This window comes from Urocampus carinirostris, chromosome 11 (genome assembly GCF_059441175.1).
Source record: "Urocampus carinirostris isolate Australia breed hairy pipefish chromosome 11, RoL_Ucar_1.0, whole genome shotgun sequence".
In the NCBI taxonomy this organism is placed as follows: Eukaryota; Metazoa; Chordata; class Actinopteri; order Syngnathiformes; family Syngnathidae; genus Urocampus; species Urocampus carinirostris.
Genome location: NC_142359.1, coordinates 34714537 through 34734018, shown reverse-complemented (window position 1 = coordinate 34734018; position 19482 = coordinate 34714537). Strand labels below are relative to the sequence as shown.

The 19482-nt window shown below is 38.7% G+C and overlaps 1 protein-coding gene, 1 long non-coding RNA gene and 1 pseudogene across 2 annotated transcripts; all 3 read left to right on the top strand.

Moving 5' to 3' along the window:
* Window positions 1-650: 650 nt before the first annotated feature.
* Window positions 651-19085, top strand: pmpcb (peptidase, mitochondrial processing subunit beta). Its single transcript, XM_088347354.1, has 13 exons — window positions 651-787; window positions 992-1114; window positions 6034-6120; window positions 6225-6354; window positions 8485-8683; window positions 8746-8825; window positions 11073-11185; window positions 11880-12023; window positions 12110-12270; window positions 14653-14738; window positions 14818-14906; window positions 18822-18897; window positions 18991-19085. Exons 1-13 carry the CDS (start codon window positions 704-706, stop codon window positions 19059-19061), a joined length of 1443 nt encoding a protein of 480 aa, XP_088203480.1. The 5' UTR covers window positions 651-703; the 3' UTR covers window positions 19062-19085.
* Window positions 15751-17832, top strand: LOC148357180 (uncharacterized). Its single transcript, XR_015852004.1, has 2 exons — window positions 15751-16613; window positions 17410-17832. It is a non-coding gene; the product is annotated as an uncharacterized LOC148357180 (long non-coding RNA).
* LOC148357179 (general transcription factor II-I repeat domain-containing protein 2A-like) lies at window positions 16609-17832 on the top strand (annotated as a pseudogene).
* Window positions 19086-19482: the final 397 nt, after the last annotated feature.

Here is a 19482-nt window from a genome sequence, read left to right as displayed (position 1 = left end):
ACGCCTAAACACAACAATCGCAACGCAACGTTGAGTAACATTATAACCAATTTTACAAAAAAAAAACAAATGCAGAGAAAATAAATAAACATGACAAGGGAGAAAACACAAGTTACTTAAAAAAACAAATATTTACAAGTATGATTAGCTTTAATAGCCTTTTGGTTGGGGGAGAGCTTAATGGAAAAACTGTATTGCTTTACATTATTGACAAGAGATAAAATAAAATAAAACAATTCTGCCCGTAAATTTGCACTTATTAATATAAAATTTAGCTAGCAAATTGATAATAAAATTGACACTGCCTCTTGGTGAAAAAAAAATCTGTTTTAAAATTTGCAATTATAGGGCTGATAAGAATGGCAACGGGTCCAGATTATTTTGGAAACATATTGTGAAATTTAAATCAAAGCTAAGACAAATGTTATGGCTTTGCTATCAGCTTTTGATATGTGATCTAATAATATTTGTAAATATTTCATTTTTATGTTACTTGTGTTTTCTCCCTTGCAGTAATATTTTCCCCAGGCTGTGGTTGTTTTGTTGTGAAATTGGTCATAATGTTACGCAATGTTGTAAAGCTATTTTGTGTAGGAAATGTGTTACGTTGTGTTCAGTAGAACGTTCATGAAAACAAATGAAATAAAATACTGTTCACCGGATATGACATTTAATATCCGCTGAGAGGGTCTTACAAAACAACATGGCGCTACCCTTACGTCTTCTGACGTCTGCAGGGAAAGGTTTACTGCGCAGATCTTTACTGGAGAAAAATAATCACAATAGAGTAAGGACAACACATCGGTAGACATGTATTTATTATGAAATGTCTTAGATCGTTGTCGGGTTCTCTTTTACTGACTTCAGTGAATAACCTAAAGCTTCGTACGCCGTTTCCTAAATATGAGAACTATTTGGCTTAAGTTATTGCAGAAAGTCAAATTCAATGTTGGCGCTCAAATGGTCATTACAAATATTTCTGTTTTTGTAGTGTCGACTGTTGTCTACTCAGAGCGCACAACAAATAGCCTTGAATGTTCCTGAAACCAAAGTGACCACTCTGGAAAATGGGCTCCGTGTGGCTTCCGAAGACTCTGGCCTGTCCACCTGTACAGTAAGTGAATTATTCCAACATATTTTTAAAAATTCTATTTTAGTATCTATACTCATCCCAAAAGCATATTTCTATATAACTATTTCCTATTTCTATCTATCTATCTATCTACCTTGGTCATATCCCTCAAGAGGGGTGACCGACAGCAAGACAAACATACAAAAACAAAGAAAATAAAAGGGGAAAAAATAGCAAAAAACACACACAAACATTTTTGGACCATGGCCAACCCAAATGCCCGAACACCCAAACAAGCTAGGCACCTCGGCACCTAAGTTGGTCATGCTTTCGTCCCTCCGGATGAAACAGGACACAAGAAAGCGGCCGTGTCACTCGCGTCAGAGTGACACAACGTGCTCTTCTGTTCAACAGCAGGACCCGACAGCTTTCACTGGTTTACCCCTGCCGCATCATATGGGTGCCCAGCCCATCCTTTAGAACGCGTCCACAATTCCACTATCCTTTCACAACACCTCTCCACTCCTTCCTATCACAAACAAGAACTTTAGCTTCCATTATATTTAGACCTCTTTCCTGCAGTGCACTGATAACACTATCCATCCACTTCAATCGCGGCCTTCTTCTTGGTCTCCTTCCATTTACTTCAGCTCTGTAGATCCTCTTCAACATTCGCTCCTCATCCATCCTCTCCATGTGTCCAAACCAACCGAGTACTCTCTTATCCACACGCTTCCTCAGTTCCACTACTACTCCAGTTCTGTCTCTCACAATTTCATTTCTCAATCTATCCAATCTTGTCACTTTTAACATACTCCTCAAACACTTCATCTCAAAAGCATTTAATTTCCTTCTCAAATCTGCGTTTAGGCTCCAAGTCTCTGCACCATACAACACCGTCGGCACAATCGCACTCTCATACAGTCCCCTCTTAACATCCATACTCATACTCTTGTTGCTCATCACTCTCCTCAGAGCACCCAAAACCTTATTTCCTAATTACCGTAAATTCCGAACTACGGAGCGCACCTTATCAAAAGCCGTATGCGCAAATTTGAGGGAGAAACTTAACTCGTTTTTTCTGTACAAGCCGCAGCGGATTTGAAGCCGCAGAGTTAAACAACCATAAAAAAGAGGACTCATTCACGTCCATTTAAAAAAGTCAGCAGGAATACGTGTAGTACAAAAAACACACTGTGCCCCGATTAAGGCACTCATTTTTGCGGTCTGTGTCCTGCAGTTGTCAATCTTAATCAACTAGCGCAGCATTTAACTTTTATTAAATTGGCATTAACATATATCCAGGAGTACGTCAAAAACATTCTCAAATCAAAGCTCAATGTACTGTACTTACTAAAATTCAAAAGGCCTTACAATTACCAAAGCCTGTACACATGCTGAGCCATGCAACTTAAGCTCTCCCAACCCCTGCGCACATGACAAAGTGATTGAGAGAAGACCAAGTATTGCCTCTACAACATAAGAAAATCATTGTATCTAAATGCTCGGAATCTTCCTAACAAGTACCGTCAACTGTTTGAATATCTTAGTGTGGCAAAGCTGACTAATCATTGGGTGTATTTTCCCTATCGGGATGAAAACTGTGGCGCCATATTAGGCTGTTATCAGTCCAATAACTGTCAAACCGATAGATATCATGTTCCCCTCTTTAGTTAGTAATTAGTGTCGGCATGTAATTTTTTTTATGTAGTCGTAGCACTACTTGGCCTACTCTCTATCACTTTGTCATCTGTGCAAGGGATGGGAGGGCTTAAGATCAGTCACATGGCTCAGCATGTGTACAGGCTGTTGTGATTGTAATGGCTTCAGAAGTTTTGTCTGTACAGTACATTGAATTTTGTTTTGAGAATGTTTTTTGTTGCATTTCTGCGTGTGTGTTGAGGCAAATGTTATTAATATTGTCTCCTGCTTTATTTGATTAAGATTTCCAGCAGTGGACACAGGCCGCAAACAAGTGTCTTTATTGTGGCACTGTATATACAGTGGCTTGCGAAACTATTTGCCCCCCTTGAACTTTGTGACCTTTTGCCACATTTCAGACTTCAAACATCAAGATATAAAACTGTAATTTCTTGTGAAGAATCAACAATAAGTGGCACACAATCATGAAGTGGAACACATTTTATTGTATATTATAAACTTTTTTAACAAACGCCCATTCCTCCTTGCAAAACAGCTTGAGCTTAGTGATGTTGAATAGAAAGTGTTTGTGAACAGCAGTTTTCAGTTCTTTCCACAGATTCTCAATTGGATTGAGGTCTGGACTTTGACATGGCCGTTCTAACACCTTGATATGTTTTTTTGGTGAACCGTTCCATTGTAGCTTTTGCTGTATGTTTTGAATCATTGTCTTGTTGGAAGACAAATCTCCGTCCCAGTCTCACGTCTTTTGCAGACTCCATCAGGTTTTCTTCCCCAATAGTCCTGTATTTGGCTCCATCCATCTTCCCATCAATTTTAACCATCTTCCCTGTCCCTGCTGCAGAAAAGCAGGCCCAAACCATGATGCTGGCACCACCATGTTTGACTGTGGGGATGATGTGTTCAGCGTGATGAGCTGTGATGCTTTTATGCAAAACATAACGTCTTGCAATGTTGCATAAAAAGTTCGATTTTGGTCTCATCTGACCTGAGCACCTTCTTCCACATGTTTGGTGTGTCTCCCAGGTGGCTTGTGGCAAACCTTAAACAACACTTTATGGATATCTTTAAGAAATGGCTTCTTTTTTGCCACTCTTCCATAAAAGCCAAATTTGTGCAATATACGACTGATTGTTCCCACATCAGCTGTAGGCCTCTGCAGTTCATCCAGAGTGATCATGGGACTCTTGGCTGCATCTATGATCGGTTTTCTCCTTGTATGAGCTGAAAGTTTAGGGGGACGGCCTGATCTTGGTAGATTTGCAGTGGTCTGATACTACTTCCATTTCAATATTATTGCTTGCACAGTGCTCCTTGGGATTTTTAGAGCTTGGGAAACCTTTTTGTATCTAAATCCAGCTTTAAACTTCTCCACAACAATATCTTGGGCCTGCCTGGTGTGTTCCTCGTTCTTCATGATGCTCTCTGCGCTTCAAACAGACTTCTGTGACTATCACAGTGCAGGTGCATTTATACAGAGACTTGATTACAAACAGGTGGATTCCATGTATCATCATAAGTCATTTTGATCAACACCGAATCATTCAGAGATCCTCATCGAACTTCTGGACAGAGTTTGCTGCACTGAAAGTAAACGGGCTGGATAATTTTGCACACCCAGTTTTTCGTTTTTTATTTCTTAAAAAAGTTCAAAATATCCAATAAAGTGCGTTCCACTTCATGATTGTGTCCCACTTCTTGTTAATGCTTCACAACAAATTACAGTTTTATATCTTGATGTTTGAATTCTGAAATGTGGCAAAAGGTCACAAAGTTCAAGGGGGCCAAATAGTTTCGCAAGCCACTGTATATTCAGAGTCCTCTAGAGAGTATCTACTTTCTCTAGCCTCAGGCATTGTAGGGTACATTTAATCCACATAGTCTGGGAAGGTGCGGCTGATTTCTATCTTCGTAGGATCAGACGACGTGCTAATAAGGGTACAAAGTAGATGGTGTCTTGTATGGTTTTAAAGTAATTAAAGAAGTTCCAAATAATGCTATCATACAGTCTGGTTTAACAGGTGAGCCATACATTTTTGAAATAGTTTGAAAAAAATCTCTCAGAAATTATGTGTCGATGGACAAGACCAGATAAGAGATGTGGGTGTGATTGGCTGGGGATTGATTGCACCGTGCACATTTTGAGAGAACATCCTCAAAACATTTTGGCATTCTTTATTCCAATGAGCCCTGGGAACCACTTTAGTTAGAATCAGTCCATGTTCCACATATATTGAAGAGGTATGTATCTCTTAATCACTGCCTCCCAGAGTAATGTGGTAGTTTTTGGCAATATTAAAAAAACTTGTCAAAGCAGGAAAATGGTCCTTATTTGGACTCATTTAATTATATTAATGGCTCCAAGCATTATGCCTTGATTATCACTGAATCCGTCCCTCAAGGCTAAGCACTTTGTGTTTCCTAAATGCCAATATTCAGTAGAGGCTGATGATATTTTGTTTTTTGTTAAATTACACTTTTCCTGTTTTTCAGAGGTACTGTGTTGTTTTAGTCAACATTGGTTGGAAGTTGAATTTTAAATAGTTAAGTTATTGTATTTAAAAGTTTTTTGATGGCACTAAAAAGTAATCCGTTCATTTTGCCTCATTATTTACGTTTACAAAAAAAGAGACTCTTAAAATGATTCCCAATATGGTATTAAGCCCTCCCCTTTCGACTGTATTCCATGAGGAGGGTCTGTTCATGCTAGTTTTATTCATGCACAAAGCGTTAAGTTACATAACACTTGCGTCTTCCTCGACACAGAGACATTCCACCTGTCTCACTCTTACCTTTATATCAAGAGGTTGCATGTTCGATTCCCGGCCCCTCCGTGTTATATGTAGAAGTGTCCTTGGGCAAGACACTGAATCCCTAATGCCCCTGATAAGTTGGTGGTTGCCTTGCATGGCTGACGCTGCTATCGGTGTGAATGGGTAAGAGTAAAACACATTGTAAAGCGCTTTGGGAGGTCTTCAATCACTTGAAAAGCGCTATATAAATGCAGACCATTTACATTTTTAGTTTGTTGTGTAGTTTGTTTTTCAGGGACTCTGAGTTGCTTGACTTTAAAAAAAATGTTTAAGTTAAAAGTTTACTGTGGAGTGAAACATAAAGGCTCGTATAATGTATTGGTATAATATATTTATTCATTTCATGCATAATGTCCTGAATCTGAAGAGCTGAGTGCATGGGCCAGGGGAGACTTCCCACCGGAGTCTCACAAAATTCTATGGGAAACGCCGCATTCTTATCCGATGATCAAAATTATCAGTTAAATACCACATGACTTCTCTCAGGTTGGCCTGTGGATCGATGCTGGAAGTCGGTATGAGAACCAAAGAAATAACGGCACGGCTCATTTTTTGGAGCATATGGCATTTAAGGTAAAAAAGTCCCCCCAAAAGAGTTGAATCTTTATTGAATTTGAAAATATGAAAGGTGTTGTTTTTTTTTTAAACGTGACAGATTCCCTCTTTTTCTGTGACAGGGCACCAGGAAGCGGTCTCAGCTAGATCTGGAGTTGGAAATTGAGAACATGGGCGCGCACTTAAATGCATACACATCTCGGGAACAGACTGTGTACTATGCCAAGGCCTTCTCCAAAGATCTTCCACGAGGTATGGCAGGTTCTTTGCCGGAGCGCGCGGGTTTTAAAGGGTCCGTATGGATGCTTGAACTCCTTGAAAATGCTTTCATTTTAATGTTGTGTTTTCAAGGTCAGGAAGTACTTGAAAATGCTTGAAATGTTTGCCATTGCCACTGCCACATTTCTTCCCAGTCTAACTATAGACCACCAAATAAATTAAAAACTTTTTTTTTTAAGTGCATGAAAATTAAACCGACACACCTGCTCTGGTAGGTTGTAAATACGGCGTTGTCATGTGGAGTGCCATCGCCCTCTACTGATCGCACTTAAGAGGACAGCTCTTTTTAGAAAACCCGGCTTTTTCGTTTCGCCTACTGAGAAGAGTAGTTTCAATCTTGCACCAAAATTATTTAGAAAATAAGTAATTTCATACGTTTTGCAGGGCATCCCTGGAAAACACATGAAATAAAAATTATTATATTCACAGATCTACAATTAAAATTTGTAAAAAACTAAATAATTTTAGCTTTTTACACACTGGACACATTGAAATTCAAACAAAACACAAAATCCCTGGAAATGCAAAGCATTAAAATCTCATCTCATCTCATTAGCTGCACCGCTTATCCTCAGTAGGGTCGCGGGGGTGCTGGAGCCCGTCCTAGCAATCATCGGGCAGTGGGCAGGGGACACCCTGAACTGGTTGCCAGCCAATCGCAGGGCACACAGGGACAGACAACTCGCTCGCTCATTCACACCTACGGACAATTTGGACCGGCCAATCCACCTGAAATGCATGTCTTTAGAATGTGGGAGGAAACCGGAGTGCCTGGAGGAAACCCACGCAAGCGCGGGGAGAACATATAAACTCCACACAGGAAGTCCGGTGGCTGGATTTGAACCCGCTGGATTTGAACCCGCACAGGAGGTTCCAAAGACCTTAGAACTGTGCCGCACATGCGCTAACCACTGCGCCGCCGTGCTGCCCAGCATTGAAATATGAATTGAAAATATCAGCTCTTCAGTGCTACAAATAAATGATAAAATGCTAAAAGGTTAACTATTTATGAATGAATGAATGAAAACTTGATTCGAATATTACAATAAAAATAGAACAAAAACAATAACTCAACAGCAAAATAATGTTACATGATATGTTCGAAAAGGGGTAGTTAGAAGCAAATGCTTATATTCCCTACTCCTCACATAACTTATTAAGACAGACCTTCTGAAACACACACACGATATAATGTAAAATAATGAAAACAACAAGCAAGAGATCAGCAGTCTCTAAAAAAGATTTAATGCACTTTGTTTCGGAGGAATCATCTAAATCAGTTCAAAATTTGTTTCATTTTTTGCTTTTTATACATACAGTACTTTTTTTTGTCTTCTATTTTGAACTCAATTATTACCCAAAACCTACAGAGCCCTTTCTGTGTTCGTAAACATGTGTGATTGAAGCTCTGCATGCATTTTTGAAGCTAATGGCAGAATTTATGTCAGTTTATTGCAGCCCGGTGACACGAAAAGATCGTAGATCATGAATAAAACACCTAAAAATTATTGTTATCATGATAATATTTATTAAAAAAGATTTACAAGCTAGCACCGGTCGTAGCGGCAGTCTATATTAGGCATTGGTAGCAAACATAATTCCCCGACACTTCTACTTACAGTAATACAGTATTTTAAGCACATTCTAACAGGGTGGAAAATTACTACTGAGGCATGTAAAATTTGAACAAAATAGCACGTAAAAATATAATTAATTAAATTGAAATGCATAATGAAATTAAGTTTAGTGTAGTTTTTTCAAATTTTTGAAGGGAAAAAATAAAATAATTGTATGGCCTACGTCTCTAAAGGAAGTTGTTTACATTGCACTGCAGACATAATAAGATTGGAGAGTGTGTCACCAAAAGTTAATCTAAAACAGAATAATATTTGAAATGTATTGTATTTAGGGTTAAATTATTGCAAACACTTAAAGTTAGCAATTAGAGTACTTTTTATATATTTTTAGAGAAAAATCAGGCTAAGAGAAAGATGAAGACCTGAAATGTTTCTACAGAGAATCAACCTTCTGTATATATATATATGTATGTGTGTGTGTGTATATATATATATATATATATATTATTTTTTATTTTTTTTAAAGCCGTGGAAATCCTTGCTGACATCATTCAGAACAGCACGTTGGGCGAAGCCGAGATTGAGAGGGAACGTGGCGTGATCCTCCGTGAGATGCAGGAAGTGGAGACCAATTTGCAAGAAGTGGTCTTTGATTACCTCCACGCCACTGCGTACCAGTCCACAGCGCTCGGCAGGACTATCCTGGGCCCCACCGAGAACATCAGGTAGGGAACTTTTTAAATCTTTCGTCACTGTCATCACATTTTTCATGCTTGTTTCATTGCAGGACGATAAATCGAAGCGATCTGGTCGAGTACATTACCACCCACTACAAAGGTCCTAGAATAGTACTGGCTGCTGCTGGAGGTAAGAATTTTAGTTGTTGTTTTCATGCATATTTCGGCTCAGGGCAAATTTGTTGTTTTTTGTGTGTGGGTTTTTTGGGGTCTAATATGGCTCTTTCAACATTTTGGGTTTCTGGCTAGCTTGTTTATTCTGCCTGTACTTTAAATGTGCTTAATTTATTTCTTTGATTTATGCTATTATTTTTGTATTTATTAACTATTATTTTTAAAGTACTAGTATTTATTTTTGTTGTTTTACTTTTTGCAAGTAATGATTTGGATGACTACTTTTTTTACTTCTACCTGAGTCATTATTCTGAAGTAACAACACTTTTATTTGAGTAAAATTTATGTCTACTCTACCCACCTCTGTAGACTACTTAACTGGTTACCAAATGACAAAATATGCCTTTTCTAGGAAAACAAAAATTGGAGGTAAAAAATAAAGCAATGTTCGTTTTTGTATTGACAATTAATATATATCACCAAACTTAAGCTATATACTTAAATGATAAATGTTAGGGCTGCAACAACGAATCGAGAAAATCGATTGAAATCGATTATTAGAAGCGTCGGCAACTAATTACCTCATCGATTTGTCGTGTTGCACAATTTATGAGCCACTAAGCACGTTAATCAATGCAAATATGTGAATTGGATCTCATTGTGAAGTTGTAAAGTTGTGGTACCGCTTTGGTCCGGCAGAGGGGTTCTTGAGAACGTTTTATAAATGTATCTTACTTTTTAAAACATTGCATCATTACAAACAAAATTGGCATTAAACAGACAAAAGGTACAAAGTAACAAGGGAACAATAAGTGCTGCAGAAAAACTGAAAAAACAAATGTGAAGATAAATTAATAAAATGTATCAAGTAAAAAGAAAAACTTTAATGATGACAAGCTTATCTCAACACAAGGGGCAGACTTTTAAGTCAAGTCATGTTTATTTGTATAGCTCTTAATCACAAGGAGTCTCAAAGGGCTGCACAGACCACAGATTATTGTAAACTAATGACTATTATTACACCATCCCCTGATCTAAAACCTACACGAGGGCAAGGAAAAACTCAAATACCTCAACATGAGGAAAATGAAGAAACCTTGAGAAGGACCGCACATGAGGTAATCCCCCTTCCAGGATGACCAGGCTGCAATGGATGTTGCAATAACAAATAATACACAGATATAGTCAACATGAAATAAAGGTCATTTATAAGCTGTAGATTAGTAGTGTGTTTTAAGCTTAGATTTAAACAGTTCCACAGAGGTTGCAGATCGAATCTCAGGGGGGAGAGCATTTCACAACACTGGGCCCGAATTGAGAATCCTCTCGAACCTGCGGATCTCTTCTTGGCTCTTGGGATCACCAGTAGACCAGCATTTTGTACATTATCTGCACATTGTGAATGTTGAACATATTCAAAGATTCAACCCCCCAAAAAACAAAATCGTCCAACAGTTTTAAAAGGGGGTTTACATTTTACCTATTTTTTGCCAGATAAAAATTTTGCTACTCATAAAAAAAAAATCCACGCACAGCTTTCTCCATAGTGTGCGAAAAAAGAGATACATCTATTCACAATGGGAGAGTCAGCTCTCTCCAGTCATATGAAAAGGTAAGTCACGGATAACTAGCTTGACTATGATTGTTTTTGCTAACGGTTTGCTACATGCTACACCTAAATAGGGCACTATGAAATGATTAAATGAGTATCAGTGCAAGGAGTGTATGCATTTATTATGAACATTCATTATGGGCTATGTTAAACAAGTTGGCGTTTCTTAATGGTAAATTACAAAGGGAAGAACTTTATGTAACTGTAAATGTAAGCTATATTTTTACGTCAATTTTGGCCTACATGGGGGGAGATTTGCCTTTAAAATTTGCAGATATTATTAATAAGATCCACAAATAAAGTTGTGATTTACTCAAGATCTAAATCATATGTCCTTATATATGCACACGCAAGATTTAAAATGGAATAGTAAATTGCAGATATCGGCTTGCTACAGTTTAACTGTACGGGACAGGTGTATCGACATTTCGTTCTGTGTGCATTGTTACAAAGAATGACAATAAAAGCAAATTCTATTCTATTCTCATATATTTGTGGATCTGTAAAATCCATGAATCACACCGGAAAATTGCCCTTGAAAGTGCTTGAATTGGCCATGGAAAAGATGTACGAACCCTGATTAAAAACAGCAAGTAAACTATCTGTAATATATTAGCTTGTTCTTTTAACCTGGCGTTTTCCCCTAAATAGGAGTTTCCCACAATGAGCTGATTGATCTGGCAAAGTACCATTTTGGAAAGCTTCTTGGTCGGTCTGATGGCAACACTCCACCACCGCCTATGTGCCCCTTCACTGGAAGTGAGGTACAGTGCTTTTATTTTTATTTTATGACCTCGCTGGCCTTACAGTGTAGAAGGCAGTTTTTAATTGATTTTGAAAATGGCTTCTTTGACAAGTGAATGCAAATGACCGTAAATTCTGGACTACAAGCTCTTACTTTTTTCGACATTTTAAACAATACGGCTTGCAATATGATGCGGCTCTTTTATTTTTCACAGGGCGGCTGTCGATCCAAATACACAAGTGCGGCAGACAATATTTATTAATTTGGCATTATACTACAAGTACCATTGCGACAAAAACATTCCCAAAACCAAACTCAATGTACTGTACTCGCTAAAATTCAGAAGTAAATACAATCACAACAGCCTGTACACATGCTGAGCCATGTGACTGATCTCAAGCCCTCCCATCCCTTGCACACATGACAAAGTGATAGAGAGTAGACAAACTAGTGCTAATTGTTATTTTATTATATTGTTTATTTTCTTTGCATTTCAAGTGTTAGATAAATTTGTTGTTGGTGAGGTTCAATGAATATTACAAGGTTCTGTAACAACTTTCTGTCTGCTCTTCTCTAATTAACTGACTCAAATACTGCTCAGAAAAGTTTGAATTCTTTGACAATTTGTTTAAGGTACATAAATAGTTACTCTCCGTTTTTTTTTAAGTAACGTGCCAGATACTGGTTAGGTTACTTAAATTCTCCTTTTACAGATCCGCGTGCGTGACGACAAAATGCCCCTGGCTCATATTGCCATCGCTGTAGAGGCTGTGGGATGGGCTCACCCAGATACCATCCCCCTCATGGTGGCCAACACGCTCATTGGCAACTGGGACCGATCATTTGGCGGTGGAGTTGTGAGTCCATTTTGTGTGCCAATTATACTTTCCGTGCCTTGTGGTCTCAAAACCATCACGATTACTCTATATTTATTGTTCCTTAGAATCTATCAAGTAAGCTGGCCCAGATGGCTTGTCAGGGGAATCTGTGCCACAGCTTTCAGTCCTTTAACACTTGCTATACCGACACCGGCCTGTGGGGGCTCTACATGGTGTGCGAGCCCAACACCATCAATGACATGATGCACTTCACTCAGAAGGAATGGTAAGATTGCATGTAGGTTTGAGATAAGCCACTTGCAGTAAAAGTAAGACCAAGCCTTAAATATCCAGCCCTACCCAGCCCGCGGGTATAAAAGTCTGAATCAGCCCAATCTCGATCGATTAACCCTTTAACGTTCCAACGGCGGGCAGGCAAACTGCTAAGAAGCAAAGTCGTGCCTTCTCGATTTCACCAGTAACAAGGGCTGCACGATTAACCGAAATCTAATTGATATCGCGATGTGATGTAGTGCTATTGTGTAATCGTAAGACACAGCGTTTTTTTTCCAAGGATTTATAGTTTGTTTTTCGATTGTGTGGCCAACTTGAACGGCGCTATATAATAGAACAAACGCGCTGGTGTTTTCGCTTGCTGCCTTTTTTGTCCCCTCGCTCGCTATTTTGCGTTTATTGGTTAATTAACATGTTTATGTATTGTTGATTGGATGAAAAACATGGTCTTGTCTCGCCGCTGCGCTCCTACGTCGCCAGGAGGGGTGGGGGGCCAGTTTTGGGGGATGCCCAAGCACCCCCAGAATTATGGGATTTTTTTAAATTCTTTTTTTTTTTCCCCTTACAATGTTTTACTGTCTTAAAATAGTTCCATCCATTTAAATCCTAGCACAGCTCTGGAGTCCGGGTAAAACTAAATAAATGTGAAAAAGTATAAATGAATCCGTAATTTGCATGGGCTTTTTATTTACATTTAAGGGACAACGTGTATTTGACCATTAGATGTTGCTGTAATGAATTGTGTAATGCAACCCAAAAATGAGTGCAAGGAAGAATACAAACTACAGAGACTAGAAGTGACCAAAATGCACAATTTTACCTCTCATTTCCTTGCACAGACTTTTGTGAGTTTTTTACTTGCGCTTGGCAGCTAGATGGCTGACAATTATCTCATGTTATATAAAAAATTCTCGAGCAAAGAGTATTTTTTCTAATGCACGTTTATATCATAGTTTGGTACAGACGCTTCCCTGCTTACGACCGTTCGTCTTACACGAAACTGAAGCTACAAACATTTTTTTCGGGATGTCGAAAAATATCCGAACATTGCTGTAAGTTCGATTTTGTATTATGTGCACCTTTTTCCGAGTACAGGACATTACTGTAGTGCTTCTTTGCGCCGCTACCGGCATGTGGCACTGTGAGAGGTCACCCAGCATCCACCTGGAAGAAGAAATCCGGCTTCTACTTCCTAGTTCGTGTGTAAACACACTGCACTATAGCTTGAGCGCGCGAAGAACTTAGACATTTTTATTGTTTGATATCTCGTGCATCCATTCGATATGGTTGGTGTAAAGTGTAATGAAGATGTGAGACGTTTCTTTTAAAATGAAAGTAGAATAACAAAACTTGAAATGTTTATTTTTTTAGTACAAAACAATACAGGTTACTTATACAATCCTTAAACATACTTATATAAACCTTAAACATACAAAATATAGCACTGAAGCAACTTATGAAAAAGTTCAACTTACGAACGGTCGTCCGGATCTCTTTCGTAAGTTGGGCAGCGTCTGTATATCGGATTCTTTTTCAAATGAATGTTGTTCTTTTAATTTATGATTTTTTTTCTACCACTAGGAGGTGCTAGATAATACAACTGTACCTTTAAACTTTCATATTAAGGTGAGGGCATCAATCACCCCGCGGGCTGCAATTGATTGACACATATTTAGGCTCCTAGGGGCGCTATTCTGGAAAATACAGGGATGACAAAATCTTGCAGCCCACCAGTCACTAAAGTACATCATGAGACGTATAATTTGAAATCTTAAACTCTTGGAAGTCAGGATATGATGACCATTTCAAAATATACTCATCAGAGAAACATCACAATCGGTCTGAAACAAGGCACTCGAAAGCTATAAAGCTATAAAGACAGCTCACCAATAATTCCCCTGGTAGTCAGCTAATGAGATGATTCTCTGCAAACATGGACTCTTCACGTCTAGTGAATCCAACCGTGTAAAACATTCACTCCAAAACACACGATGATGCCAACAGATTTAAAAAAAAAAAATCAACCTAAATGCATTTCTGCATCGTCGGATGTTCCTTGTTATCTATTTCGCCACATAATTTCCGTTTACAAATAAACCGCCTCGTACAGTTATTTCCAATATGGCCGTTGCCCTCTGACCTTTTTATTGACACCACTCTCAGCCAATAGCAAGCTTCTTTTTTTTACTGTCCTCAGTCCGCATTGACGTATATTGACCTTTATTGAAAAAAAAACCAAGATCGCTTTCTTTAGTTCCGAATATCTACTCAGCCAGCGGATGTTTGACATTTTATGCCCTATGCCCTTTATGCCAAGATCTTACCTCCAACATGAAATTTTGTCTGAGACTTTTCTTTTTCTTTATCACGTCAGGATGTCGCTTTGTACCAGCGTGACTGAAGCTGAAGTGGCTCGGGCTAAGAATCTCCTTAAAACAAACATGTTACTGCATCTTGACGGTAACTTTTGTTTTGGCATGGATGGGATTCACTGGTTAACATCTAGAGTCCTATTGTGTTTTTTTTTCTTTCTCCTGAGGTTCCACCCCAATCTGTGAAGACATCGGCAGACAAATGTTGTGCTACAGCCGCAGGATCCCCTTGCATGAGCTGGAAACACGAATTGACGTGAGTGAATAATGTCCAGTGTTTCACATACCATTCAAAGTTAATGGCAGTCCGCTAGGGTCTAATTGGTCCTGTCACGGTGTCTCATTAACTTGCATTATTAAAAGGTAGAATAATACAAAAATTTAAAAAAAATCAACTCAAAGCTAATTAAAATAATTACAAAGGGTCTCATTTGAATGATCACCAAGCCATGGTGTACCCTTTTTGTCGTCCTCCCACCCACTTTTTGTTAATAAGCAGAGGAAGGGGGGGGGGGGGGGTTGCGCGCCGCAGCAGCACATTGAACAGGGCTAGAGATTGCAATACGGAGGACACAAAGAAGGAAAATACATTTTTAAAAATGAGGCAAAGCAGGAAAATTATCCCATTTTGGACTCATTTGAATGATATTAATGGCTCCAAGACAGTGTGCACTGCCTATCACTGACAGAAGAACCTGAATCAGTCCCTCAAAGCCTCGCATTGTGTGATCTTAAATGCCAATATTCAATAGAGACTAATTATGTTTTTGTTTTGGCTATACACATTTTAACTGATATTTTTGCATGTTTTTTGGAGGTTCTGTGTTGTTTGTCTTATTGGTTAGAAGTTGAATGGTATAAATGTATTAAAAAAAAAATTTGCACTGAAGAGTTAATATATTTTTTTATTTTGTTGTTTAGGGTTTTTTTTTTTTAGTATTTGGTGTTACTTGACTTTAAAATAGCTTAGTGTAAAAAAAGTTTGAATTAGTTAAGTTCACTGTGGAGTGAAAAAATAAAGGATAATATAGTACATAATGCATTTTTATTTGTTCATGTCATGCATAATGTTACATCAGACCTGGGCAAATTACGGCCCGCGGGCCACATCCGGCCCTTTGTACGTCCCTGTCCGGCCCGCGTAAGACCAATCATAAACACCATAAATAAAAAAAAAAAATTAAACTTTTATTTTGAAATTTTATTTTGACTACATATACACGTCATAGACGTAGCGCCTTCACGCGCGTATTCACTTGAGTGAGTGAAGGTGATACTGTTCGCCAGGGTACCCTCAAGATGTCGGCACACCCCAAGAAAAGAAAAGTTGATAACGAATGCCGTATTTTCAACAAGACATGGGCTGCCAAATATTTCTTTACAGAAATTAAAGGTAAAGCAGTGTGCTTAGTCTGTGGTACACAGGTTGCTGTGTTTAAAGAATATAATTTGAATCGCCACTACACGACCAAGCATGAAGATGAATACAGAAACCTGTCTGGTGAAGAGCGTGCAAGGGAGTCTGATGCATTGCTAGCAAAACTACAAACCCAACAAGGATTTTTCACTAAACTTCACACTTCCAGAGATGCAGCCGTCAGGACAAGTTATGTAATTTCTCATAAAATCGCCAGAAAAAGTAGGGCATTTTCCGACGAAGAGTTTATTAAGGAGTGTTTATTGGACTCTGCTGAGCTGATGTGCCCAGAAAAAAAGGGCGCGTTTGAGAACGTTTCACTCTCCCGACGCACTGTAACGAGGCGGATTGAGGAAATCACGGGAAATTTAGAGCTTCAGCTGAGGAAAAGAGCGGCGGACTTTGACTTTTTTTCTCTGGCTTTGAATGAGAGCTGCGATGTACGTGACACCGCCCAGCTGCTCATCTTCTTACGTGGGATAACCGCAGACTTTCAAATCACGGAGGAGTTGGCATCCTTGCAGTCAATAAAAGGGACAACCACAGGTAATGACTTGTTCAGAGAGGTAAATGCATGTATGGATGTATGGACATGTTAGAACTGAAATGGAACAAGCTTGCAGGTGTGACAACAGATGGTTGTCCAAATCTGGCCGGGAAAAATGTTGGACTTTTAAAGAGAATGCAGGATAAAGTGACAGAAATGAACCCTGATCAGAAATTGACATTTTTGCATTGTATCATACATCAGGAAGTGTTGTGTAAGACAGTGTTAAAAATGAAACATGTTGTTGATTCTGTCACTAAAATAGTTAACTTCATCAGAGCGAGAGCTTTAAATCACAGACAGTTTGTTGCTTTGTTGGAGGAAAATGAGGCTGAATATGGTGACATAAGCTATCACTGCACTGTTAGGTGGCTCAGCCTTGGCAAAATTCTGAAAAGTGTCTGGGACCTGAGAAACCAGATTCAGGAGTTCTGTGTTCAGAAAGGTCATGACGTCTCAGAACTTTCAGATGAAGACTGGTTGGCAGACCTCGGATTCACTGTGGATGTGACCGCACTAATGAACGAACTTAATGTCAAACTGCAGAGCAAGGGCCTTTTTGTGCATGAGATGTACAGTGCAGTGAAGGCTTTTATGAGAAAACTGTAGCTTCTCTCAAGCCAAGTGAAGGACAACATTCTGACCCACTTGCCAACACTTAAGGAAGCCAAAAGATCAGGCGATCACCTCCAAAAGTACTCAACCATGTTAGAAACATTGCATGCAGAGTTTTCAAGGCGATTTCAAAACTCTTGAGAGTGAAATGCACATGGTCTCTTCTCCCTTCAACTGCAGTGTGGATGATGCCCCAAGTGAAGTTCAGATGGAACTCATAGATCTGCAGTCTGACACACTTTTGGCAGATCACTTCAAGTCAGTCTCACTGCTGGATTTTTACTCCCTCAAAGAGGAGAACTTTCCACACCTGAGGAAGCATGCTCAGAGGATCCTAGTCCTCTTTGGATCTACCTATCATTGTGAACAGACATTCTCAGTTATGAAGTTTAATAAATCCAAACATAGATCCTCTATGACTGTTGACCACCTCTCAGCTGTCCTTCGCATAGCCACTTCAGACATTCCGCCAGATTCCAATGCCCTTGTTCAAGCCCAGAACAGACTGGATTATTCTCACTGAAGAGGTAACATGAGGTGGAGAACGTTACAAGTTATTGTTTGTGGAAATTAACAAGTTAAAAATAAATTGCACTGGTTCAATGATTGTTTTTCTTATTTAACCAATACACCACAATTTCACATAGCCTAATATAAATATTTACAGAGTGCTATATTCTTCTGATTATCAGCATCAGCTATTCAAAATATTTAATTTGAGCATTTTACAATGAAAGAAAGTTGGTGGCCCTCTGACACAATTCAGGTTTCTCATGCGGCCCCTGATAAAAATTAATTGCCCACCCCTGTGTTACATTATTATTGGTTGTATATCAGTTAAGGCAACAAAAAGTCTGAAAAGCCGAGCTGGTTCTCTAAAAATAATCAGAATTCCCAACACTAATAGGTTATACTTTACAATACCATACCAGTAAACATATGTTTTTCCCATATTTAATATTTCAAATTGTGTACACCGTATAAGAAATTTTGTATGTAAAAAAAAATGTTCTACTTAGTCTGTCTTGCTGTGAGTAAACAAGTGCAACCTTGTGTTTGTAAGAATTATTATCATTTAATATTACAATCATTAATATGGGAAGCTGTTGGCTAAGGATGACAGGGATGAAATAACCTCCTGCAAACCATCAAAGAGGAAGCGGCATCCTGTCATAAGAGATCACAAAAGCAGTGGTACTGATATTTAATACTGTCATTTAGTAAATCCCAGAGTATTAGATTCAATTAAGTTTACAAATTCATAATCGGTGATTTGGTTTGTTTAATCTCTGATACCATATCTTAAAATAGTTCGGCATCGGAATACTAGTTATTTTTAGTGCGAATAGATAACAAGTAGATTATGTCTTATTGCATTAAACTCCATGCTTGTTGGGTGTGACTTGTTTGCTGTATCATTGCCTTTCATAACTAGTGTGCAAATTTCCCTGGAGACCCCTAGACTTTCCACCCACCGCAGTTTCACAAAATTCTATGGGAAACACTGACGTTGTTGCTATTTGTTGACAAATTGTGCCACAGTGACTAACAAATAGTGAACATTTTCATGGTTACGACGTCTCTTGCAATAGGCCATCGATGCTGCCACCATCAAAGACGTATGCACCAAATATATCTTCAACAAAGCACCAGCTATAGCAGCCGTCGGTACGTTGCTTTGAAAACAGATTTGTTTTTAAGGGTATAGGATTTTGGGAAAACTGTATTTCGGGCTTTTAAATACAATTCAATTTTTTTCAGGTCCAATCGAACAGCTTCCTGACTACAACCAGATCTGCAGCGGAATGTTCTGGATGAGAAATATTACATGAATAAAATTTAATGTACAAAAAAGTTGTGCTAATGTTTGTTCATGGATTTCCCAACTGAATTATCTTCCCGAGGGTGCTGGAGCCAATCATGGCTGACTATGGGCAGGGGACACCCTAGACTGGTTGACAACTAATCAAGCACTTTTTAAGCCCTTTCAAGTTTTCCAATTTTGCCACTACGATTAAGAGGAAATCTGGTGTGAATCATGTATTTTCAGGGTTCATGCAGGGTCTTAAAAACGTTTTAAATTTGATAACAGCAAACCAAGGTCTTACATTTTGGCCGCAACTCTTAAATGTTCCCTCTCTTATCTGCGGGACAGAACTCATAGCTGAATAATAAATAAATTCACAAATATATAGGACTTCCATCCATTATCTGCACCGCTTATCCTCAGTAGGGTCGCGGAGGCGCTAGAGC

What these genes read in the sequence shown, in the direction of transcription:
- pmpcb (XM_088347354.1), top strand. Translation starts at nt 704, where the DNA reads ATGGCGCTACCCTTACGTCTTCTGACGTCTGCAGGGAAAGGTTTACTG. An exon ending in AGTACTGGCTGCTGCTGGAG is followed by an intron (nt 8,826 to 11,072) that starts GTAAGAATTTTA and finishes TCCCCTAAATAG; the next exon opens with GAGTTTCCCACAATGAGCTG. An exon ending in CATGTTACTGCATCTTGACG is followed by an intron (nt 14,739 to 14,817) that starts GTAACTTTTGTT and finishes CTTTCTCCTGAG; the next exon opens with GTTCCACCCCAATCTGTGAA.